This window comes from Sapajus apella, unplaced genomic scaffold, assembly GCF_009761245.1.
Source record: "Sapajus apella isolate SASKATOON/1434 unplaced genomic scaffold, GSC_monkey_1.0 scaffold54, whole genome shotgun sequence".
In the NCBI taxonomy this organism is placed as follows: Eukaryota; Metazoa; Chordata; class Mammalia; order Primates; family Cebidae; genus Sapajus; species Sapajus apella.
In genome coordinates this window covers 12,552,762-12,578,660 of record NW_022436994.1, presented here as the reverse complement: position 1 = coordinate 12,578,660, position 25,899 = coordinate 12,552,762, and the positions used below count along the sequence as shown (strand labels likewise).

General features: G+C 42.8%; 1 protein-coding gene and 1 long non-coding RNA gene across 4 annotated transcripts in view; one reads left to right on the top strand and one right to left on the bottom strand.

The window, feature by feature from the left end:
• Positions 1-774: 774 nt before the first annotated feature.
• Positions 775-24,740, bottom strand: INHBA (inhibin subunit beta A). Of its 3 annotated transcripts, XM_032244441.1 has the most exons (5): positions 24,500-24,740; positions 21,846-21,977; positions 20,942-21,130; positions 15,583-16,107; positions 775-6,150 (listed from the first exon to the last, which is right to left on the bottom strand). In XM_032244441.1, exons 4-5 carry the CDS (start codon positions 15,968-15,970, stop codon positions 5,258-5,260), a joined length of 1,281 nt encoding a protein of 426 aa, XP_032100332.1. In that variant the 5' UTR covers positions 15,971-16,107; positions 20,942-21,130; positions 21,846-21,977; positions 24,500-24,740; the 3' UTR covers positions 775-5,257. The 3 variants fall into 3 exon arrangements, with proteins under 3 accessions (XP_032100332.1, XP_032100331.1, XP_032100330.1); XM_032244440.1 differs by having other exon boundaries at positions 20,942-21,977; XM_032244439.1 differs by lacking the exons at positions 20,942-21,130; positions 21,846-21,977; positions 24,500-24,740 and adding an exon at positions 18,621-19,434.
• Positions 9,286-25,899, top strand: part of LOC116527414 — a 153,572-nt gene continuing 136,958 nt past the window's right edge. Inside the window, exon 1 of the long non-coding RNA XR_004258537.1 lies at positions 9,286-9,706. This is a non-coding gene — a long non-coding RNA (uncharacterized LOC116527414). The remainder of the gene's footprint in view (positions 9,707-25,899) is intronic.

Sequence of the window (25,899 nt, the reverse complement as noted above, 5' to 3'; positions counted from 1 at the left end):
GAAGAACAAAAAGAAAATTAACTTTCGATCTGAAATATAGACCTGGGTTGGAATTTTAATTCCAATTAATGTTACTCAACCATGCCTCAGATTTATCTGTAAAAACAGCAATAAAAACTACTGTGCATGGTAGTTAAAACAAAGATATGTGAATATCAAATGAGGTGACACATGGGACATTCCTGGTCCAAATGAGCATTTGTGGAAGTTACTTTCTCCCTATAACCTCTGAGAGTGGCACAGATAATAGAGAAAAATTATAGAAGAAAAAGTCAACCTATCAATTAATGCTTGACCTTGCTTCTATAATTCCAAATTGGTTCTGTTGGTCTCGGTAATAAGACTAAGTACATTTTCTCTTCATGTATATAGTTCTCTAGCTCTAGTTGCTTTATGCATTTCCAGTTTTCTAGCTAGAAAGGAAAGGAGGAAGGAAGGAGGGAAGGAATGAATATCTCTTTATTTCCTGTGAGTAGCTGCCACTACAGTTGAAGAAATGGGAAATCAACAAAAGAATAAAATATAAATGTTGCCGATCCAAGCATCTGCAGCCCATTACCAGCCTCTGTAATGGCAATATCTATTCTTTTTCTACTTGAGCTCTCTCTCACTCCAGCTTTTGTTCCCTCCCACATTCAGTCTGTTTCTCATCCTCTTCTGGATAATTACAGTAAAAACAAAATTGTCACCCAGCAAAGGATGTGTCAATACGTTTGCAAAGTTGATAACGGAAAATCAATAAGTAAGACATAAAATAAAAATAAAAATAAAAAATACATCCCAAACAGGTCTTTTTATTTAATATAAGGCCAAAGAAGCTATCAGGCGTTGCTGAATACTGTCCACTAACTGTACAAAATATTGACTGCATGCCTCGCAAACACCAAAATATCCGCTGGAATGCCATAGAAATAAATAACTTCTGCTATAAACACATGAAAACATATCAAACTGTTATCTCTTTAAACATATTGTAAATAAAAAATTACCAGTACTTCTACACAATAAATATTAAGAAACCATTGACATAGTTGAAATGCACTCATATAAATTAACAACTTTAATTACATTAGCCAAACAGACATTGGTTAAAGAACTGCATGTAGTATGCAAAAACAAAACAAAACAAAACAAAAAAACAAAGTAAAAAACCAACAAAATAAAAACAAACAACATCAACCACAGAACATAAAAAGTTTCAAAATAAAACAGGCTTCAGATTATCTTGGCTTTCATAATTATATTTTTCTTTTAAAGAAAAATATCAACCCATTGTCAATGCACTGTTTTTCAAAGCATTTAAATAGAGGGTAAAACCCATTGGAAATTAATACAGAAGAAATGATTCACTTTATGCATAAAAATAAATAATAATATAGCTGAGACATGTGGTTTGCTTCTGCTCTTGAAGATGTGAACAGCTTCTACGCATTCATTTTCTCTGACCCATACAACAGCTTCCCAGTGATACAGGGTTTAATTTAAACACATACGATGTCCACCCCCAAACCTTCTGCCCACATCTACAAGTTTCATTTATTTTGTGGGTTTTCAGGGTGACTAAGTTTTTCTCTACACTGAAAAGAGAAGTTGCCAAAAGGTGCACAGGAAATCATTTTTTAAATGAATATGATAATATGGATCCATGCTTAAAACAACTGAGACATATTTGTTCTCTGTTTTTTAGAGTCACCTTTTAAAGTCCAATCCCACAATGGTGAAAAAAAAGTATTTGCTCTACCGTTAAGAAGACTGCAGGGATTCTCCTTGAAAATGGAATATGGAATCAATCTTAAATAAACATGAAATTGGTTGGTCTTCTGGGATAAGAAATTCCCATCTCAGTGTGCTGGAATTCACCTTACTTTTTTGGAAAAAAAATAGAAAATGTCAGTTTGGTCCATAAAATACATATTACTATTAAAAGATATTTGAAGACAAATGCTTTTCAGGGCTTCTAAGATTGGTTTGGGCAGATTTTTAAGAGCCTAGAGTTTAGCCTTAGAGAAAAAGTGAGGGAATAGTAAGGTTAGATAGAGCCACTCTGGTTGCAAGAAAAAACATACTAAGAACCTCATATGGTAGAATTTAAAAGCCTTTACTTTTGGCCTCATGCTGCTAGGTGAAAGAGTAGTTGTTCACAGGGCTTGTACTTTCCAAGATTATTAAAGATGGTAAAATGATATCTTTCCATACTATCAAAAATGGTAGCAATTTATTCATGTATTTCAAAGCCATATACATTTAATTAAACAAAATTAAAGTTTTTGGGTGTTTGATAACCCAATCATTAAATATCCAACTAAATTATGGAATAAGTTTCAAATAAAATATGGAATTACATTTCTCTGCTTCTAATAACTGTGGTCACTAATCAACCCTCATGTTATCCCCAAAATATCTAGGACTTAGCTGAAAAAGATAACAGATGTATTTGAGATGAATGGGAACTATACATGGGTATCAGCTGTCTTTGTAAATTTCTGCTTTTTCCATAGCCTTAACCATCTCTGCTACTGCACAGTGAACTAGGACTTAATTTCTCACACTGTTTCTGCAGATTCCAGTACCAAAGAAGATGCAGTTCAAAATGCTGCCAGTTTTCCACGAAATTTTGTAAAGTTGAACATGGCCATCTACTTTTGCCTTAAAACTTTTCTCACCACACCCACCTTCCCACATGCATGATATCCAAGGTCGATGGACCCTGATTAGAATCCATTCTCAAGCTTCTCATGCAGTGCATATTATATTTTCTGCATAAGAAAGGGTAGCCCCTAGAATACAGTAAATGAATTTGCCCAATAGTGACATTGCCTACATAGAGCCTAGTGTTACAGAATACCAACTTAATCTACTTTTCAGGAAGAGATAAACCACTTTTTGTAATATTTGGTTTCTCACTGATATCTTTTCCTATAATAACTTTTTTTTAATCTGCAAATTGACATGGGACTAAGAGCTTCAATATTTTACAAATATTAATGAATGTAATTGTTTCCAATTATCAGAAACTTTTTTCCATTTTTCAAAATATTTCCAACTTCACACAAGTCTGTAAAAATAAGGCTCTGTATTTTCAAAAGCACATAAATGAATTATTTATTACCTCTTCCAGGCAAGCTAAGTACTCGAATAAACTAGATAAAAATGTGGCTTTAAGCATGTACTTTGATGTTTATAAAACAAAGTTTTTTTTTTCCTTTTTGCATCTGAATCAATACAAATTTACACATGAAGAGTTTTGGCTATAAATTAAAATATTAGAGATTTTCACTACTTGCCCTCATCTTTGCCTCCTCTTAACTGTTCTTTTCCTTACTCTCTCTCTCAGCACTTTCTCCTCAATTAATTCTTTTAATTAGTGACGACATTACTTTGTGCAGCTGATATGGGTAATATTTCTCACAACCAAGCCTGAATCATTTTTTTAAAATGCACTCAATTCTAATTCTAGCTTAAGTATTATTTTTTTCTGAAAAATCTTCTGATTTAAGATTGATTCCAATAGACAGTAAGCTGGGAAAGTATCAGCCCAGAGTTTTGATTATCACCCTGTTTTCCCCACGGGGATAACTTGTAGAAGTGGGAGAAGGGACAAGAAAGAGGAGGAAGTTTGATCCCTGTACATCGAAAGAGGGCCTTGCTGAATATTTGCTGGAATTTCCAGGCTTTTTCCCATCCAAATTTTTGAAATGTGCCCACCTAGTTCAGAGTAAAAGCAAAAACTATAGCCTATCCATCTTAAAAATACTGTGTTTTGCACACAAACATTCATTGCTTTAAGAACATTAAAAAATGACAGCCTGAAGTGCTCAAAATGTGTATGGACATGGTACAATACATGTATATATACACACAGATATGCATATGCACAAGCAATGTATATATACACATACAAGCATGTAGTTCCATGAATTTGATTGAACTTGATATCCAACAGTGTACAACTACTGTACATCCAGTATGAAATGTCCTGTTTCATGGATGTAAAAGGAGTCAAAAACCAAACTTCTCAGGTCTTTTAAGCCTGAACACAATCCACACTACTCCCAACCCCTGACTCATTGATGGTGAATGATACCAACCACAGACAGACTGTTTAAAGGCTCACACAAATGTCTTTGGTGTATGTGTCTATTTTTTAAGGTACAAAATAATAATAATAATTATAATTATAATAATAAAAATAGCTATTTTGTGTGCTGTAGCAGTTCTTTTATAGCTCACATTAAGTGCAGCTCTTAAACCCCACCCCCACCCCCACCCAAAGAAAATACTTGTTAAATAAGGATTAGACAGGTCAAACACCATTGTAGTGCAAATAGTAAACGATTAAAAAAAAAAACAACAACAACATTTACAAAATATAGAAATGTTTGGATCCAACAGATGGACAAACATATTCCTTTCAAGTATCTCTCCTTGAAGAAAATAAAAATTAATCAGATTACTTCCAATACAAAAAAGTCTCTCTTTTTGTTCTCTCTCAGGTAAACAGGTTCAAACCTATTAGGTTGCATAGTTCTAAGATCATAAGCACCTTAACGAAATGTAACTTGGTATTCTTTTTTCCATGATCTTTCATTCTTTCCATGCTTGTTCTCAATTTTTTAATGGTGTTTGTTTTGTTTTGTCTTGTAGCAAAAGTGGTATAGAAAAAGGAAGTGTGACCACCTGCACATGATTGGTGTGTGTGTGTGTGTGTGTGTGTATGTGTGTGTGTATGCTGATATGCTGATATACACAGAGATAAGTGTCACACAGACATACCTTTTGACCTGGGTAATTGGGTAGGAAAGTGCCTGTGATGGGCCCTTTCAAACTCATGGCTTTCTAGATGCTATTTGGGTTGTTCTAGTCCACACTACTGCAGACTGGACTAGTTGATTCAAGGCTCACAAGGGAACTGCAAGGGGGGAAAGGACAATACCCCTTTTAAACAACTGATGTCATCGGTGTGATTTCAGAAGAAATGAAGGGGACACCATTTTCCCTTCCCCTCCCAATTCCTGACTCTTTCACTGCTTCATCTCTGAGCCCTGGCTAAGGATTTTTTCTCATATCTTCCTTCATCTGTTTCATCAGGTTTTGTTTTTAATTTACTTTTTTTTTGTTTTTGTTTTTGTTTTTTTTTTTGTTTTTTTTTTTTTAATTTCTATTTTTCTGGTTAACTCAGAAACCTTAAAAATTTCTTCATTTTGCCACTGTCTTCTCTGGATAACTCCTGCTCCCTTTCCCCCTGGGCTGGGCAACTCTATGAGCACCCGCACTCCTCCACGATCATGTTCTGAATGTCCTTTTTGATGATGTTTTGACCATCATCATAGTACAACATGGACATGGGTCTCAGCTTGGTGGGCACACAGCACGATTTGAGGTTGGCAAAGGGGCTGTGGCCCCGCATGCGGTAGTGGTTGATGACTGTCGAGTGGAAGGACAGCGAGGACCCAGATGTGCCAGCTATATGGCTCGGGCACTCACCCTCGCAGTAGTTGGCATGATAGCCAGAGGGAGCAATGATCCAGTCATTCCAGCCGATGTCCTTGAAACTGACAAAGAACTGTTTCTTACAGCAGATGTTGACCTTGCCGTCACACTCTAAGCCCCGCCGACGCCGGCGATGAGGGTGGTCTTCAGACTGCCGGGCCTGCAGCATGAGGAAAGGTCTGTGCGACTGCTCCTTCTCCTCATCTGCTCCCGCCCCACCTTCACCTCCACCCTTCTTTTTCCCTTCCCCCTCCTCTTCTTTCTTCTTCTTCTTGCCCAGGAGCACCAGGCTGGCGCCACTCTCCTGGCACTGCTCACAGGCAATCCGAACGTCCAGGGAGCTCTTGCCCTGGTCCAACAACCGCTGGATGCTGCTGGAGACGGGGAAGACGTGCCAGGTGCTCTTCCGAGCGTCTACCACTTTTTCAGATAGCAACAGTTCACTCCTCTCCCCCTTTAAGCCCACTTCCTCGGTCTCCTCCCCTGCGTCCAAGATGCCCTGCGGGTGCTTCTGCTGCTGGAAGAGACGGATGGTGACTTTGGTCCTGGTTCTGTTGGCCTTGGGGACTTTTAGGAAGAGCCAGACTTCTGCACGCTCCACCACTGAAAGGTCACTGCCTTCCTTGGAAATCTCGAAGTGCAGCGTCTTCCTGGCTGTGCCTAATGATGAAAGATAGCATAAGAGAAAACAGGGACATCCATTAATTCCAACATTTACATGCACCCACAAATTTCAGACAAGCAGGAGTCTTCTGTGATAGACCATCTAGAACAGGGATCAGCAAATGATAGCCCCCAAGCCGTAACTGTTTCTGTACTGCTGGCAAACGAAGAATGGTTTTTATACTTTTAAGTGGTTAAGGAAAAAGTGATACTTTGTGGCATGTGAAAATTATCTGAAATTTAAATGTTAGTGCCTGTACATAAAATTATGTTGGAGTACAGCTATGCTCATTTCTGTACATACTACCTACGGCTGCTTTTGCGCTATAAACCAGAGGTGAGTAGCTGCAACAGACTGGCTCACAAAGCCTAAACTAGTTACTCTCCAGCCCTTTGCAGAAAAAAGTTGTTGGACCCTTGCTTTAGAATGAAGAGGGCCTGAGGGTCTGTGTCTGTTGAATAATTGCTTAACCTCAGTTTCATCTTCTATAAAACGGGAATGACGTAATGACATTTGACCTGTTACCTCACAGGTTTAGGAAGATACCATGAGATAATGTAAACAAAAAGACACTGCAAGCTCTAGAAAGCTAAGGAAATATTGTTCTCAGACAAAAATGCAGCCCCTGGCCCCACCTCAGTGTGTAGGTCTGTGCGGGAGGGACACACTGAGCCAGCCTCCTCTTCCCTTGTCACAGCCTGATTCATCCCCAGTCACCTCTTTGCTGGGTCACTGCAGCAGCATTTTCTTTACTTTGCTTCTGCTTGACTGAGGCAGGCCTTCTCTCCAGCCATTTCTCCATGAAGTAGCTAAAGGAATCTTTCCCACAGGTGGATCTGATCACACCACTTTTTCTTGAAAGTCCTTTACTGACTTCCTATTGCTCTCAGTATCTAACAGAAACTGCTGGGGACTTTGGTCTGTGCGCATGCTGTTCCTACCTTGAATACCAGCTCTTGCCCTGTCCCGTTCTCTGGGGTCTAGCTACACAGTATTCCCTTGTGGCCTTGAGAACCCCACACCCCTCACCTGCAGGCAGTGACACCTGCTGTTTCTTCTGCCTTAAGTGCTCCTGCCCCCCCAAACTCCAGCATACCACCCTTAGTGCTGCCTTTAATAATGTTTCAATTTTCAGATGGTTTGGAAGACACTCTCTCTAGGAGGCTTCCCTCACATCTCCTCCACCACCATCCTCCTGCCAGCCTGGTTTAGAATGCCTAGGGTCTAAGGTCACTAGCATAGTCTAGTGTTTAGCAGAAAGTAGGCAATGACTTGATTACTTATTTAACACATGGAGGAGTCCTTAACATTGAGTTCTATTAAATTAAGAGAGCCACCTTCTACCTCTGAATCCTCCATTTTTGCCTGTGACCCATTAGACTGCAGTTTAATGAGCACCAGAATTCTATGTCAGATAGCAACCGCTGCTAATACACAGGAAATCCCCACATTGTCAGGGCAGTTGAATTTAGCAACCACTCAGTTCTAGCCTAACTCTAAAATTAGAAAGTCACCTATTTCCTTCTCTTTTCCTAAGCACCTACATGTTTAATCATGCAGCAGCATTTACTATAAAAGCAGGTATCCAAATGAGAATTTTTTGATTCATCGGTTATTTTCCCTCACTTCCATTTTCCCCACTTGGTGGCATATAGAAACATATCCTCTTTCCCATGACCACGGACCTCCTTACAACTGTCCGCTGTAGATATATCCCATGCACAAATCTGGGAACAATCTTTAGGAAGTTCATCTTAGAACTCGCAACTCCCTGGGAGGATCTCCCTGCATGGATTTCTATAGTTAACGGAAATCCAGCCATACTTATCACTCGAGGCCCTGAGATGTTTACGGTACTATAAATTTTAGGCACAGTTTCAAGTTCTCTGCAGCAGAAGGCAGGCTTTTCTGTGCATTGCGTACTGTAGATTCTGTTCTTAATTTAACACACTCTGCACACTGTGATTATGATAGTGGTAAATTCACTGAGGCAAGGGCCAAGCAGGGCTGCAGATGGATATGAAAGGTTCTCTGGCATCTTTCTATAAACGTACGAGGATGCTGGCCATGGTGATGGTGGTGGTGGTAAGGGGAGTTCCTCTGACTCCGACCTCATGTCTTTGGCAGGAATTGAAATGAATAATAAAGTTGGGTTTAAGCTTAGACAGAATACCAGAGCAGGGAGCAGTTAGAGGGAGAAGCGGTCTTATTTTAGGAAGCATGATGACTTATTTTTTCAAAATCTGAATTCCATATTCCCTTTTGCTAAGAATGGGTGGGGGTTTCGTTGTTGTTGTTTGTTTTTTGACAAAGTAAAAGGGAAGAAGATCCCAGAAGCAGAGCTTAATCATTTAAATCTAAAAAGGCAATCGGCAGTTGATTTTAAGGTGACAAGGTCCTGCCAAGGCCGTAGGAGAAGGCTGAGGGAAACCTCCCAAGACTCGGATAACTGGCCTGGAGGGTGTGCAGGTTACCTCCAGCATGGGCACATCCGCCTTGCCCCGTGGAGAATGTTAACAAGCTACCCGCTGTTTTCCCTTCTGCCTCTATGCAGGACAGCTTCTGAAATCTTAAACTGCACAGGGTGTCACTCCAAAAACAGAGAGATAGTAGCTGCTAAATTAGAGAAGCCAGAGGGCACAAGGTTGGGTTTTGTTTTTCTAGGAAAGAGTGTGAAACTGGAGTGTCTGACTAGTGCCCCAGATGGGGAGGTTCACTGGGTTTTGGGTAACTCATCCCCATGGGCTCTGCTCTGCTCTCAACCACACCTGCCAGAAGGGGTCAGGGTGAAGGTTGATGGACAGCAGTGCTGACCTGCATGCAGTGGACTTTCCACGAATAACATCCAGAGCAGACTACAGATGTTCGGGTGGGGGTGCCGAGGGAGGGATACTTGGCTGACTGGAATTAGTGACAGCCGTGTGCAAATTGCTTTTGTGGGGCTAGAGAGGCTGAGGCTACTGGCTTCCAGTCACACAGCCTACAGGACAGCCCCTCATTTCACAAGAGCAGGTTTCTGATGCATGATCTAGCCCCACCCCTTCTTCACAGGCAGCTGTACTTGGAAGCAAATGATTTAGTGTTCCTGAGAGAGGATTGTACAAAGAGAGTACTCATTAGAGGGGGCTCAATCTGTCAGGTGCTGTTATATTAGGATCAGAGAGTCGTCATAAAATGACTTTCATGCTGGTCTTGGCTGATAATTAACTGCATGGCATTGCCTGCGTATTCTGGAGGGGCACGGGCGCTGATTTATGCATCTGTTTAATTATATGAATTGAAAGACTCTGTTCCCTGTATATGCATCCACTGCCTGTGTGCTTTCTCTCTCCCCCATATTTCTGACATTTGGATTTTCCCCCTACTAATTGACATGCCTGTCGCCTCCTTCTCCTGGTGTCCATTTCTGGAACTGCTATTTGTATATTGCATGATATTTTATCAAGAAAAAAAAAACAGATCTAATTTCATGAAAATGCTGTTGCCATAATGCTCAGGAGAACAGGGGGAAGAGAGAGATTCAAGTCTTCCTAATGTCTACCTTGTATGCAGGTACATTTTACAAGTTCTATTGTATTCTGACTTATTAAGCAGTGCATATTTCTTTCTTTTACATTAGCTTTCATTGCAGAAGGGGGTGGGGAGATGAGACTGCTGGAAACTGACATGGGATTGATGTTTATCAGGGCTGCAGGCATCAGAAATATATTACAGCCCTAGAATGTCCTAGGTATGAAAAATATAATAAAAAAGGTCAATTTATTATATTCCCTTTATCTCTATATTACCTGAGAGAGATTGCAATACTGCAGTGACACTTTCAAGATGCCCCAATCCTCCAACCTCCATGCATAGCAATTTGAAAAAGGGAAGGTTGACTAAGGCTGAGATGTTCGGGATCAATTTCTATTCAGTTTGAGCTTTCACTTAAATATCTCATGCTGTAAAATCTTGAAATGAAAGCTTTCCCATAATGCGCTGTGAGCAGTTTCTGCATTAGTTTGTACAGGTGCAACCTAGGTTCCTGCACTATTACCTAGCTAGCCAGATATAGCTGGTTGCTTTGCTAACCTTTCATTACCTGCTCTCTGATAATATTCTTTTCATCCTCTGTGCTATTTTTTCTCTCTCGAGGCTTGTGAGCAAGGCTGTACCACAGCCTGCTCTGCCTGAGTAATTCACTAAGAAAGTCCCACGCAAACCCATGTGGGTGATAATATTTCATCACTTAAACCTCTATGAGCTCGGCGGACACATACCAAAGAGAGAGAAAAAGAGGTGCAGAAAAATGGGCAGAGAGAAATTTTGTACCTCTCAGGGAATACCTTTGAAATGCTGCTGGGTGGGAAGGATTGGACAGGGGAGAGGCTGTGTTAAGCTGGAAGGAAAGATACCCGGAAGGGTGTTTGTAGCACATTTTTATTTGCTTTCAGAATTTTAAAAATGTTTTGAATAAGTCAGTCACGAAGGCATGCCAAGGGTTAAGCAGCTAAGCCCCTCGTTGTTCCCTCCCCCTACACGAGGATGCAAATGCTGGGCTCATCCAGAAGTCCAGCATCTCAGATCTGTGAGTGTATGAACATTTCCAATTAAATCAGCTACACACACATGCAGTGTTTCGATTTGGTTTTGTTTTCCTCACCAGGGTCCCGCTTAAAATATGTTGCTCTTTTACATATGGGCAATAATTATGTCTCTAATGTGAATGTGGAAAGCCTTGTTGTTTATAGAACATATTTAAACTTACCATGGGGTGGGGGGTGGGGGGTGGGGGAAGCCTCCCTGTAAAAAGCGTCTGTTCCTTTAATTTTCCATTCTTCATCAAGATTTCACTGTGCCTAGATATGGTATACACAACTACCCTCATTTACAGGGTGCGTTCTCTGAAGCTCTAACTTTGCATTTGGACTGCTTCCAGGGGTTTGTGCAGAAAGCAGCAAGTGAGGTCTTAAGGTTATTCCTCCTTTGACCTATAGTAGAGGATCTTTCCTGCAGTAGAACTATAGATTTGGCCATGAATTATCTTGATTAACTTTTTTAGCTTTAATGTCCCTTCTTAGGATCCATTATTGATTTATAAATGCCAGCCACAAACATCCATCATCCATGCCTCTTCCATTAAAATGGTGATGAAAAAGGTTAAATATTTCGGGAGAAAGGGGTTTTGGTTCCTATAAGCAGCAAAAATTCTTAAGGTTCAACCCACAAAATTTCAGAGCCTTCTTCCAAAGTTCCTGAGAACTTTGGCACTTTTAATTTTGGACCTAGGAACCAGTCGAGTAGGAAGAATTCTGAACTACAGCTAGGAGATCATGTGCAAGTATTTTTTAGCAGAAGATGGGCCAAGACAAATATGTGTTTTCAAGAAAAGTGCCTGGGAAGGTATTACTGCAGTTCTTTAAATATTACAACTGACTTTCCACCCTGGCATCTCCACCACTCCCAGCCCAGTGCATCCCAACTGCACAGGCCACAGACCACTAGTAACCTCTTTTCCCATCTTTCCCCACTGTTTCTCTCCACACCCACAGTTTGGAGACAAACGCATCCTCAGAAGCTGTACACCATGTCTCCACAAGGCATTAAAGAAAGAACCACCTTTTTCCTCCCTGTTTGAAGTCACTTGTCATTTGTCCCTGGTGTAAAGTGTTGATAAGACAGGAAAACTAGGCAACAAAATCAGGGGAGATGGAAGATGTTTTTGTTACGCCCCGGGTGACCGTATTAGGGAGAGACTTGTGAGCAAATCAGTATCGCTGATGATTCATGGTCACATTTCTCCCTGCTCTGTTTTGTTTGCTTTTGAAATTTATCACTCGTCTGCCTTCCATAGAGCTCCGGAATGTTCACATGTATCACTAGAATTTCCATTTCCTCTCCTTCTGTCTCATTTAATGTATTACAGGTAGTCATGCTTCTCCCATATCATAAATTCCTAACTTTTTCTGCAGGATGAGAGGGAGCAGGAGGTAACTGATAATCACCAAGATCAGGGCGCTACAGACAGGGGCTTCCAGTAGGCACAACTGCCTTTCCCTAGAGAAACTGACAAGGAGCAAAAGTCTTTGGAACGCGCCCTCTTGTGGCCGCTCTTCTCCATTTTTCACAGAAGAGAGCCTGTAACCCATAAAGGCATCCCTAAGGGAGGGGTGATTCACAGAAAAGTCGGGAAGATGGGCATGGGATGGTGGCAGTCAGCTCCACTTAGAGATGGCTTTCTTGGGGTGGGGAAAATGGTCATCCAAGCAAGCAAGGCTTCTTCGACCCCTGTCTGGGCAGTGTCAACTTCTAACTCAAATCTTCCATTCATCGTATCACCCAGGGGGTAAACTTATGTGTTACACTCAATGACACCTAGGCTATGTGAGCACATCCATTTCTTGGTGTTTCATTTATTTTTTATTCCCCCTATTCTTTCTACAACAAGTGCTATCAATTGCTAAGCTAATTATCAGAACCCACGTACAGGTTTGACAGCATATGGAGACTCAGAGATACATTATTATTATGTGTTGATGACCAGCTACTGTCATGAGTCAACATAAAATGAAAATAAGCTGTATCAGCTAAGAAGGCCACTGAATTTAGTCATTGACATTTATAGTGATAGGTGGCCTGGCTTTACTCATTCCTTCTATCTTTCCTTGTGAAGGCCTCTGTAGTCCTTAAGGTAAACACTGATGGGTTTATACCAGCTGTGCAAAGAACACACTAGCCTTGGTGAGCAATCTTGGTCGATGTGACATACATAAAAAGAAAATCATTTTTGTTTGTTGGGATACATTTCAGAGAGCCTTAGAGTGATTCCCCGCCGTTTAGTCAATAACAACTTGCATCAGCTTTACAAAAATTGGGCACTTTTTACCTAAGCAGGATGGGACAAGCTCAATTAAAAGAGTCCCAACCACCTGAGCTTTTGCAGGCTCTCTGCTTCCCTGGCCATGGCCTGGCTTTATCCAACAATCAAGGAGAGAAAAGGCCAAAATTAAACGTAGCCTCGAATTGAAGAAAGTTGGGGTTGAAAGAGGCCGCTGTGGGTCTGCATCTGTAGCATGCTCATGGGTGACAATGTCTGGATTCTTTGCTGCATAAAATGGTTTAAAGGGAAAGAAAAATACATGCTTTTTTCTATTCTCCAAAAACTCTTGACATTCCACATAGTTGGAATGTTATTAAAGTTGAATTATTCCAAAAGCAACAAGGCATAGATCTTCGCTATTCGTGCTCATATATTCACCAAGTCATTCGGATGATAAATATCTTTTCCTGGATTAGCAAAATCGGCAGCTAAATGCTCACATGGTTTTCTTCTTGAAGAGTAGCCTGTCCATATATCAGTCATTAAATCTGTGAAATTATATTAAATCAACTTGAAGTTGATGTGTGAAATCGCTCAGAGAAAAATAATCAATTGTAATAAATGTTTTCTAAGAATCAAAAGTCAAGTTGTAAAATCAACAAGGTTTTTCCCACTACAAATCTTAAACTTGACTCAATGTGAATGTCCAATGAGTCGCTTTTTAAAAAGTCACTCATTTTCTTTCAAACTAAACACCTAACAGAGAAGTACAAAATGACAAGATGTTATACAACTGAGAGAAGACTGGCACTGAAAGGAAGACCATAGATAAGAAAGAATGTAAATGGTCAAATTTTTTCACTGCCAAATCTCTAAATGCTAAGAGAGTGATTTGCTTTACAAATCCAGTAAGTCAGAAAGAGGGGCATACTGATAGTAATAGTAATAGTTGTGCGGGTAAAATGGTCAAAGGCATAGATATACTTAGTTACATGACATGGTTAAAGCCAACTGGATAGGAGCTGCCATATATAAAGACACGAAGCAACCCTCTACACCCCTGAAATCTGTTTCACACATGCAGCCAAGTATCATAAATATTTTCTTTTTTAATCTTATCCCACCACAAAAAATTGAGAAAAAATGGCTGTCAACTTGAAAAGTTCTACCCTAGCTTTCTTCCTCAAAAAGCTTCAGAAGATAGAGTCCTAATGATCATGCCTTTTGGGGCTGGATTAAGAAACAGCTTTAGGGAAAGAAAGTAGACCTTCCCTAAGTGAGAGAGGCTGCTGGTGAGAGAGCCGAACTGGGCAGCTTGTGGGACACCAGGGCTTCTCCTGCAAGGGGAACCCATGCTGCCAGCAGGCTATCTGCACCCCCAGAAAGATGCCCAGGTCTTTCATGGTTTTCTTGAAAACAGAACATCTGAGTCAACAGGTTTTCAGGATTGGAAATTCTGAGTGTTGCCTTAATTGTTTATACTGCTGCGGCAAACTTTTAAACAAAAATGCTGGGAGTCCCTGCACATACTTTACTGGCCATATGCTCTACCAAACAAAACAATGGCATTCCTTTCAAATGGAGTTGGCAAAGGATGCAATTCTTTAGCCTGGCATTACCATGAAAGTAACACAGTATTAACACATCTGTGTGCCTGACGTGCATGGGCTTGCAGGCATGCAGAGGGATCTATGTCACTTCACTATAAAAATAGCCTGGCTCCAAGTCTATGGACCCATACTTTTGACAGGTATTGCTATTCAGCAACAGGTTAGTGTGGTCCTGAGCCAAAGATTAGAATCTATTTATTAAAGTTCTTCCTCTTAAGGATTGAGTGAGTTCAGCATAGTATTTGAGAGTACTTTGTCAAGGTTGCGTTTCTTGGCAGAGAGCTCTTAGTAACTTTACAAAGAACAAAACTGGTTGTTTCCTTTTTTTTTCCTTCAGAGAGCAAAAGTCAGTGTCCTAAAAGTAACTGCTGGTTCTTTGGCAACTGTCCCCCAAAGTAGCTCTTCCCTGTCTAGAATGCGGTTCCTGTGCACTTATATACAGTTTCTAAAGGTAAAAATGATTGTCACTCGTAACTGTGCCCCGCTTCTCTGATGTGGCCCCAGATTGGACTTTTAAAGGGGAAGGTTTGTTTTAAGAGAGTGACTTCATGTGTGCCATTCCACTCTGATCCTGGCACACTCGCCTCTCTATCCTCAATACAAACTTTGGATGGGGTCCGGAAGCCTCCTCTGCTCCCCAAGAACCCAAAAATGCCCCGGCTTTCATCCGGCTGCTCAGATCTGGTTTCATAGGCAGGGCAAGGCAGCCCCTCACAGTCTGCCTTCCAGCTCTACGTTGGCCCCGGAGCTTCCTCCCTGTGTGACCGGCTGAGTTTAGCAAGTATAAGCCAGTCATCTCCATGCAGAGCTCCACCGAGAATTCCTTTTCTGCAAAGTCCTCTCCCCCTCCCCTGCCTGCCCTCCGTCCACTAGTCCGCTACCATCATTTAATAACTAATAACCTTCCCAGGCAGTTTCTAGCTGGAGGGAAAAAAAGTTCCTCCTGGGGCTGTCAAAGAAATATATTTACCCCCCCCACCCCCCACCCCTCCCCACCCTCTGCTAATGCCAACACCAACCTGACTCGGCAAACGTGATGATCTCCGAGGTCTGCTCCATAAGTTCATTCATTTCTGCCCTCCTTCCAATGTCATCCTCTATCTCCACATACCCGTTCTCCCCGACTTTGCCCACATGAAGCTTTCTGATCGCGTTCAGAAGCGCCGCCTTGGGCACCGGCTGGGTGACATCGGGTCTCTTCTTCAAGTGCAGCATGTTTAAAATGTGCTTCTTGACGGCCTCCACCATCTCTGGCTGAGAGTTGGGTACATCCTTTGGGAGGGCGGCCAGCACACAGGACGGACAGTCGGGGGCCGCGCTGTGCCCCTCGGATCCTGGGGTGGGGGAACTCCTCACTATAATCCAGCAACTTGCCAACAGAAATCCTCTCAGCCAAAGCAAGGGCATCCTGGCAGCAAAAGTTGTTGTGAGTGCCTTTTTAAAAGGCCCTGCTTTTCCTCCCCCCTCACGCACAGGTTTTTTTTGTGTGTTTGTTGGGTTTTTATTTTTTGGTTTTTTTTTCCTTCTCCTCTTCAGCAAATTCTCTGGAACAAGAACAAAAAGTTTTCTGTGAAGTTTTGTTTGCAGGTTGCTCTCTGAATGCAGTCAGTGCTGTAGGTTTGTGGCTGTCAGGGAGGAGAGTTCTGACTGTCTCCGAGTAAGAGAGAAGGAGGGAGGGAGGGAGGGAGGGAGAGAGGGAGGGAGACAGAGAGGGAGGGAGGGAGAGACAGGGTTGGGGGAGACAGACAGAGACAGAGAGAGGATGGGAGGGAGAGAGAGACAAGGAGAGAGGAGAGGGGGAGAGAAGAGAGAGGGAAAGAAGGGGGGAGAGGGAGAGAGAGGGAGAGAGGGAGGGAAGGGAGGGAGGGGGAGAGGGAGAGAGGGAGAGGAAGGGGGGGAGAGAGAGAGAGAGAGGGAGAGAGAGAACGGATTGGCCCTAAGTAAGTGAGTGAATGGAGAGGGAGGGAGTTCGCTGTGATTAGGGAGGGAGGGACAGCCGGTTTTCTGACAGGCTGCTCTCCTTCTGCTCTTAGCTTCCTCACAGACACCTCTCTTCAAATATCACCATTTTCGGGGGTTCTACTTTCCCTTCTAAAATAAATTCTCCTAATTTTGTTCGCTATTTTTTTTTCTTTCTCTGCCCGGTTTCCTGGTTTCACCTTCTTCCTTTTTTGGAGGGGAGGGGGAAAAACCCCAAACAAATGCAGTGTCTCAATCAACAAGGATGACTTGATTGAAAAAGTCTGTCCCCATCACCCCTCCACCCTGCCTAGCCACAGCCCTAGGTGGTAAAATGCCCACCTAGCCACGCAGTGGGGTAGAGGGGGCAGGGAGGTCCAGTGGACAGGTAGTGGAGGTCGGGGAAGAGGGGCCCAGGGACCACGGAGGTGCCCGGGCCAGTCGATTGTTCTGGCCGGATGGGATCCAGGGGAGATGTTCCTTTCCCTTCATTCATTCATATTTAAATGTTCAGGTCATCAATACTGGCAGGCGATCTGACGAGAGCGCAAGGGAACTTTTGTTTGGGGGTCATATAATACACTCCACTCTTCCCAACTGTAAAATGCAGCTGGGCACTGAAGGACCAGCGGGCAGGCAGCCTGTCACAAGCCCAAGTCCCAGGAGCGCTCTCCCCATCCCCTTCAGCTGCCCCCTTCTGCCCGGGACCCACTCACTCTCACACATTACAGCAAACCACCACTCCCCGGACTTCACAGATAAAATGCAAAATTCTCTTGGCCTTTCCCACATCCTTTTATAAAAAGAGTGCACTCGTGTGACTTGAATAACTGGTCCTATGGGAAAAGACTCTCGAAAATATATTGGCAAATTATTTTTCTCTGTCATGTGGTAGTTTTTCAGCTTGCCTCAAGCCTGTCCCGACCAGTGCATTCATAGACAGCCTCCTTGACTGCTTCTTTTTCCCTCAAAGGAACAGTACAGATGAAATCATCATGGATTTTAGTGTGCACAGAAAAAGAAAATTGTGAATTTTTTAACAATGCCTTTCTGAGGCTTAAAAAAAATTCTTCCCCCTCCCCTTTTTTTCATTTTCTGTCTTATTGCTTTTATCTTGCAGAAGAATCTTTAAGGGGTCCATCTGTTAAAGCGTTCCTTCCCTCTCGGTTTCTTTCCCACACATAAGCCCTTTTGGTTTCTGAAGATACAGTCAGCTTATATCTGACACCTAGTGTGTTCGTAGCATTACAGTCAAGCAATGCAGTTTAGGTGGAAAGAATTAATAAATATCATTACAACAAGCATAAGATCTGAGTGCAAGGGGAAAAAGGCAAGATAATTGTGACACTAAGTTAAAATTACAGTCTGCACAGGTTAACAAGGCTCTCTGAATTGTATATACTGTCCCCTTTTCCAAAACAACTATTTGCAAGACTTTTTCTGTTACAAGTCACCTAACACCTTTGGGGCTTCGGCTCCAGGAACATCGGATTATTCCACCATTATTGTTAAAAGTTTGTCAACATCGCCTAAAAAGCCTCATATTTTTAGTGGGGGATGGTGAAAGAGAATGGGGGAGGTGGGGGCATTTGTGTTACAATGGTTTCATAAAACATCTTTGTACCATAACACTTAACATCATCCACCTATTTGGAGTCACACATACAGCACCCAAAATGTTTTGTAGTCCAGTTAAGTTTTACAAGAAAGTCTGAAATAAAACCAAAAGTTTAATGACTCTAAACAACTCAAGAGTCCTAATAGCAGCATCTAGATAAGTGCAACTTATCAATATTTGGATTCTCTCTGCATCTGAGTCCGTGTGTGTTCCCTGAATTTACTGTTTGCGAATGTAACTCTTAAAAATAGCTTTCTCTTTGGCATATGTACTTGTATATATGTGCTGAGTGGGTTGTATAAACACACAATTTATTTGCATGCTCTAAGACTATTAAAAGCTATATTAACCTGCCTGAATTATATAAAAAGGTACAAATCACAATGCACATTGGAAATGCCAATTAGTTGTAAAATTCCTCCTAGCTATCCTATCTTTGCATGTGTAAAGAGCTCAGAAGTAAGAGTTAAAAAGCATTACCTTTCTGGTCCCCACTCTTCCACCAGCCGGCTCTTGTATCATGTGGTAAGAGCTGTCTGAGCGTCTCTTCATGGTATTGGCACTGCGAAGTTTTATACTGTACTACTTATTTGTACACTCACACATTGGTACCACTGAAACAGAGGAGGGCTGGGGCTTTGTTTGGGATTGGTTGGAATCAGCATGACATCAGCGGATGACTGGTTTTTCCAGTGTGAGACATTTCATAATTCATTATCTAATGGAAAGCCCTTCCTGGCTTCTGAGACACTACTGGGTGATGCAGTGAGCCAGTCAAACCTCTGGCTAGGATTACTCTACCTTTTGAGAAAAATATTGGAATCAAATAGATATGTCTCAATGAGTGTGTCCAACTTTCAACTTTTCTTTACTCCTCGCATGCACGTCTCGTTATATTCAGGTTCAGTTTTATGTCTTTACATAAAACATCTGTTACTTCATGAAGTTGCTTTTATTTACAAAGTATTTTATTGTTTCTTTCAGGGAAGAAAATTGGTAGTGTTCTTTAAGGGGATTCTGATTTTATTTTTTTAAATAAGCTATTTCATTGAGGAAAAAAATGGGAAAATCTGTATAATCATATGATGATGGTCTCCCCCTCCACCAACTTACACTATTATTTTACATCTTGAAATTGAATGCCTGCTTCATAAATCATTTATCACTAAGAACTTTGGAAATAGTCATTCTCTATAAGTGAACTTCATAAGTATCCTTCCCAGGTCTTTAGAATCTCATCCTAACCAACCATACACACACACACACACACACACCACACACACACACACACACACACACCACACCATCAACGACAACAAAGAAACCCTCAGGCATCATTCTTTTTCACCAGAACTTCAACTCCTATCATTTCTAAATTGTTACAAATATACCGTGAGCTTAACGAAAAGAAGCGAACACCCCTTGAAATAGGGGTAAAGCTGGTCAGGCTTTTTTGGGGGGAGGGGTGTTGGCAAGTCTGGTAAATAACATAGGAGGAAGGAGTCCTCCCACAAGAATGGTGAAGAGTTGTTTGAAGGAGTATAGTTGAAGCATAAGCCCAGTTTTCATGACAAGTTGGATAAAATGTACAAAATTGGGAGCTAATGAGAGCCATATGACCAGATATGTTGTTTTGTACGCAGGATTTAACATGCATAAAATAAACTTTTCACTGTGCCCACAAGCAAAATATAGAGGCTCTGGTCTCCTGATGTGTGGCTTAAGCAAGTTCCATTAGGACACCAGAAGTTTTCTGGGTAAGAGGGTCTCTCTTGGCTAGACACAGAGAAAGTGTGGGTGTTGCTGCCTGGAGGTGGGGGGAAGGAGTATTCTAAGAACTGCATATGCAGAAATGAAGTAGGAAAAAAATCATTAGGTTGTAGAGGAAGAGAGTGAATCTGAGTGGCAAAGACAGAAATAGGATTAATGATGGTGAACTCCAAACCTGCCCCTCCTTTTAGCACTGGCTGAACTCAAACCCTTTATAAGAAAGGAACTTCTCCATCCTTTTTGCTGAGAACTAGTGGAGTCAATGACCTTCAGGGCATCTAAACTCACCCTGTACCCCACACATGAACCCTGGTGTCCTGAAAACATCCCCTCCCTCCCCCCACAAAGTGGTGTGTGTGTGTGTGTGTGTGTGTGTGTGTGTGTGTGTGTGTGTGTTTGTGAGGGTAGGTGATAGTGGTGGGGGGGGGGGGAAGGGGTTCACAAAACAAACCCAGATCAGATCCCAGTTCTTCTGTTCACTCACCGTGTAAACTCAGGCCTCAGTATTCCCATCTATAAAATGGGATCCATAATATGAACCTGTGGGGGTCAAGTGCAGTGGTCAGATAATAATAAGTGGCATTATTTCTGAGAAGCCTGGTGGCTCTTCTTAAACATGGGTGTCACAGGAGTCTGCAGCACTCTGACCAGAGAAGCCACAACATAAGTGTGACACCGAAACTCTGCTGGCCCTCTGATGCCACCGAGTGCCCACCTGCCACAGCCTACCAGGCGCGCTGCCACCCCTCTACCTGCACCACAGTGGCAATGCCTCCTCGTTCGGTGCAAATCAAGGTGGGGGTGGTGGAGGAAGCAGGCAGGTTAAAATAGCTTCTGTGGCATATTCTAGGCTGGGAATCAGCTTTTGCCTGCGGAACTCAAGGGGCCCGGGGCACAAGCTGGTCAGCCCAGTCCTGACCAGAATCTCCTTCTCCTTCCTTGGTTTGGTTTCTCTTTCACTTCCCCCTCCCCCGGAGCTTCCCCGCACCCCAGGCCCTTCGGGTCCCGGCTTCTCGGCCCTGCTACTGTACCTTGAGCAGCACCTGCTGGCAGCTTCCAGGGATCACGCCGGAACGCGGCCGCTGCTCGAGCCCAGCTCGCGGGATGCCTGGAGCCAGGGCCAAGCCGGTCTAAGCGGCCGCCTCTATTTTTACCCTGAGCACCAGCAAGGGCAACTTCTTTTAAGAGCAGCTCTTGATTTTTTCCCCCACTTTTGGCAGCTAAAGAATTCAGGGAGGGGAAAAAAAATCACTGTTCAGTGAGTGCAGCTGGGAATCTCTGAACCCAGCCCTCAGTGCCAGGGACCGAAACCACAGCAAATGTCAGGGAGCGGGACCTGCGGAGGGGCCGGCGGGCTCCCCGCGGACAGAGGCGAGCCGGGAGCGCTCGCGCACCAGCCAATGCCCCCTTCTGAGTGCGGAGCGCGGTCCTCCGGCGACTGCACTAGCAAAGTGGCCCGCTGCCACCGCGTTATTCACCTAGTGGAGGCGGCCTGATTTACTGGCGACTTCACAAACCCAACTCCACGCTGGAGCATTTGCATGGCTCTGTTCTCGCCTCGAGGAGCAGCCACTAGCGAACCCGGTGGAGCAGCTTGCTGCGAGAAGGAGCCGGGAGGGAAACTGTGGTACCTTATTTTACTGTAATTGCAAAAGGAACGATGTGCCAGAGATTTATATTTAGAAGTTGTATGTTTCTACTTTTATGTAAATGGAGCAATTAGGGCCTGTCTTGCTGCTGCTAACTCCAATGCGTGTGCATTGCTGGGGAGCTGGTGTTTTCAATCACAATTAGTGAGCTGGTCAAAAAACAAAGTTCGTTTAAGGATAAGAGCTCAATTGTGCGAATGGGGGAGAGGCCAGCTTTCGTGTGCCGGCCTGTGGCTTGCGGTGACACCTAGCTTAGGGCCACGGCCAACCTTATAGTGGTGTTTACCTGTGGCAGCAGCTGTCCCTGTTCAAAGTTGGCATAAATGAGGAAGCAAGAATGTTCACTTTTCTTCTTAAGCAAACCGTCTGTCCGTCAGCTTTCATCCACGCTATTAATTGGGCTCTTTCCTCGCTACTCCTGGAGCAAGGAGACAGGCCCAGAAAAGTGGGGGGGGGGGGGGGGTGGGGGAGCATTTTTTCAGGGCTCTATTATTTTAGCTGCTGCTCACAGATTGCTGTTATTCAGTCAAAAATACAAGCCAGGAGACGTAAATGTCCCAAGCAGGTGACTGGGATGTTGTCCTCTGATTCAGCTGAAATGACACAAGGCTGGGGGTTCAGAGGCAAGGACAAGAGTGCTGACGAGTCAGGGTGTTTTCCTTCCTCCCTATGAAAAATCTGTTTCCAAAAAAGCATGATTTCTGGTTCATCCCGTCTGGAAAACGGAACATGAAACGTGACTATGGTGAGAAATCAAAAGGACCCGAGGTGTTCTCAGCCACTGATGTGTCTTTCTGGGGCTCAGGCTGGAAAACCTGGCCTTGTTGTTGAGGGGTGACTCCCTTGAAAGGCAGCTCAGAATCCAGAGAACGTGGGCAGAATCCAGAGTGCTATTTGCTGCAGGGAGATGGTGGGAGTCTGTCATGAAGGGTCTCATCAGATGGTTTCAATCGAACATGGGATTGGCAAACCCTGCCTGTTTCCTGGACAGCTGCAGCCTGTGCATAGCTTGGGTTGAATGTTAGGTAGAAAATTTGGGACAAAGAAGAATCAGCCGTTTTGCTTTTAATTTAAATCAATGAATGAATAGCCCCAGAGAGGGTGAGGGAAACATTAAAAAGTCCCCTAGAATTCATTGAGAACAACAGGTCAGCAATGGTTAATCCAAAACTTGACTCCTAAGCCTCACGTTTCTTTCAGAACCACCAGAATTTCCCACAAGGCCTTCTGCTGTGTAAGAGTACTCCGTTTCTGGAGTATTTGGAAATGCTATTTTCTGAACCAAGGGAGCCCAGATACTAGAACAAAAACACTTAGGGAAAGGAGACTGAGGGGAAAAAAAAAAAAAAAACCCAGCAAGTAAACGATTACTCTTCATTCTACAGCAGTGGTTCTCAATTGGGGTGATTTTGCTCCCTGGGGGACCTCTTGCCATGTTTGAGGACATTTTGGTTGTTCCAGCTGGGAGGGAGATTCTACTGGCCACCAGTGGGTAGGGGCTGGGGATGCTGCTAAATATCCTACCATACACAGGACAGCCCACAACAGCAAGAAATTATCTGGCCTGAAGTTCTGCAGTTGAGATACCCTGATTTCATGTTATTATTTTAAAGTTTCACCCAACCTTCTCCCTATCCATCACCAAGAGACCCTAGAAACAAAACAAACAAAAAAAAAATGCAACCTCTACAAAATATTAATAATTCAAGTGATTCTGCTTCCTCTTGCATCTCATATTTTCTGATCGCTGGAGACTACAGATGCAATGTTCCTCTTGGGCAACATCGTTGTTTGAACCAGCTTTCGCCTACGGCCTCAATACATTTTCCGGCTGGCTTTTTGTTCTAACCCAAAGCAGAACCTTGGTGACCAGCAACAAAATGAGATGGACTGGCCCACGCCCGTTGTTAGGAGACAAGAGACTCAGGCAAAAGAGTAAATGAATAAAGGATTGAGTTGTTCATTTTAGCAATTCAGTATCAGATAAATCCATGCAATAGAGAATTCCCTGAAGTAAAATTCACAAAAGTGAGATTACCATGCCGTTCTCCTACAGCAAACAAATATGATGTAGCTCGATTTTATTTTTTTAATACCTTAGGGGAATGACATACAATCAATATCCAAAGAGACAAAACAGCGCTTTGCTAAATCCTAATGGCTGTTGCAAGCAACATTATATTCTCTAAACTTCCTTTGCAAAAGGAAGTTGTGTGCCTGTTAAAGGAAGGCCATGCCCTTCCAGGTGCTGCTTTCCTGTGAGGACTGGGAAACTATTGTGAAGGATTCCACCTCATGGAAAATCATAATAGTAATCAACAAGTGTTGGTGAAATGCACAAAAGGGGAGTTGCCAGGATGAAACCAGCTTAGAACCGAAATCCTATTGTCCAGGCCCGGACAGTGAGGGCCTGCTTCCCTGGTTCATCACTTGGCTCCTGAGTGACACGGGTCATCCAGAAAGGAAAGGGTAGGTCAGGGATCATTTTAAGATGAAGGGAGCCATGAGGGGAATGTCTTAGACACTCTGACGCCGTGTCATCTCTTCCAACATGTGAATCACTGTCTCCTCAGGTAAATGGTCATTTTGGAACCAAAGGCCTCAATCAACTCCCAAATGATTCAGAAGTGCCTGGATTTCTTCCCAAGAAGTAACCGTGTAGTACATGTAAAAAAATTCAATATTGAGAGAAATACTCATTTACAACCACTATAGAAAAACATGTATTGAAAAAAATCCCAGACTAACTCAAACTGAAGAAATATGCCCTCAACATTCTTCCTGACCAATATATATTTCACAATTCTTTATCGTAACTCTCAGTTCTAACCCAATCAGGAAACATCTGCTTCAACAATTTATCTTCCTATTGCCCCAGAAGATTATTGAAAAATACTTCCCAAGGAACATAGAACAGATTGTTGTAATCATTTTTCTCACCTGGATCCCCTCGGGTAATAAGTTCCATTGTTGACTTGAAGACATAATGGTTTAGTATGTAGATTCCAGTGGACTGATAAGAGAGCAGAAACCTTGATTCACATCCAGTTTTGCCTGTCCAAAAGATCCCCCCACAACCTGTTCCCAAATCTCCACTTGGAGGGAAAAAGCCCCACAGAAAAGCCTGGGGACTGTCCTGTGTGTATTTTTTTGAATCAGTGAATTGCTGCCTCCCTCATGTCCTGGCAGAGTCCAAAGGTTCTGCCCTCTGCGGGAGCAGCTCCAAGGCATGGTCTGAGTGCCGCTGTTCACGAGTTCTGTGGACTCGCGTGGACACTGGCAACGACTCAGCTAGGTTGGTAAATATTTCCAGGTGGCCCACTCTAATTTTAGGAAGGTCAAGTTTGCAAAGGTGAAATAGCAAGCAGGACTTCTGTCACTCTTTATTGGATTGGAAAAGCAAACTGTAATTAAGCACAATATTCTTACAGAGTTTAAAATGAAGTCACTGAATTCAACAACCAGCTTTAAACTTTCAAAAAATAACTTATGGCCACAATCCCTCTTCTACTCATTGAGTTCCTCTTGAAGGATGGAAGAGTATAATGAATGAGGGAGGAGTCATTATAGTAGAAGGAAAAGAATGCTCCAGAAAACCTCTCTCCCAAAGGCCAGGGGTTCATTTGTGATCCCTTAATGAAACAGGGGCAGAAAGCCAATAAGGTAATTTTGGCCAACTTCAACATCAGTTAACTATGAACTGAGAATAATTAAAATGGTGCTCCCTGTAGAAAAGAGTTCACCCAATAAGTTTCCCAAATTTCAAAGAGCTTTTGTTTTATTAGATGCTGTTAGCTTCATGTTAGTCACAGGAAAAAAAAAATGCCCACATACACACGCACAACTAAATGTAGTCAGTTTGCTCAGCTGCTGCTGACGTCACTGCTGCCCACTAGGAGTGAGTTACTGTCATAACCCCTCTTTTATTAATCATAGGCTGGAGGAAGCACAAAGTGGGTGACATCATTAGGCAAAGGACCGGCTAACTCATGCTCCAATTTACTCAGCTTTATTATAACATTTCTCGAGTGTCATATGCAAGTGATTACCATTTCACACTTTCCCCATCTGAGCAATCATCCCTAACCTTCAATTCAAATTCCCAGAGAAAAGCTTAGCTTTTCAGATGGAGGTGCATAAAAGCTAAATCTCACTAAGGGTCCTTGTCCCAAGAAGGAATGTCCTCCTCAGAATTCCTTCTTTCTGGGTCTGAAACAGAGGCAGCTTCTAGAACCATAGCATACTAAATCATTCTCCATTGTCTCTGGCCTTGGTGGTAGTCTCTGAGTGGAGAAGACCCTGACAATCCAGATGGGTCCAGCCAAGTATGGCCTTCTGGT

Bases quoted from the DNA above. Each gene is read 5' to 3' on its own strand.
- INHBA (XM_032244440.1), bottom strand. From the start codon at position 15,970: ATGCCCTTGCTTTGGCTGAGAGGATTTCTGTTGGCAAGTTGCTGGATT. The intron at 6,151-15,582 runs GTTGGTGTTGGC...TTTCATCATTAG, and splicing joins CATCACGTTTGCCGAGTCAG to GCACAGCCAGGAAGACGCTG.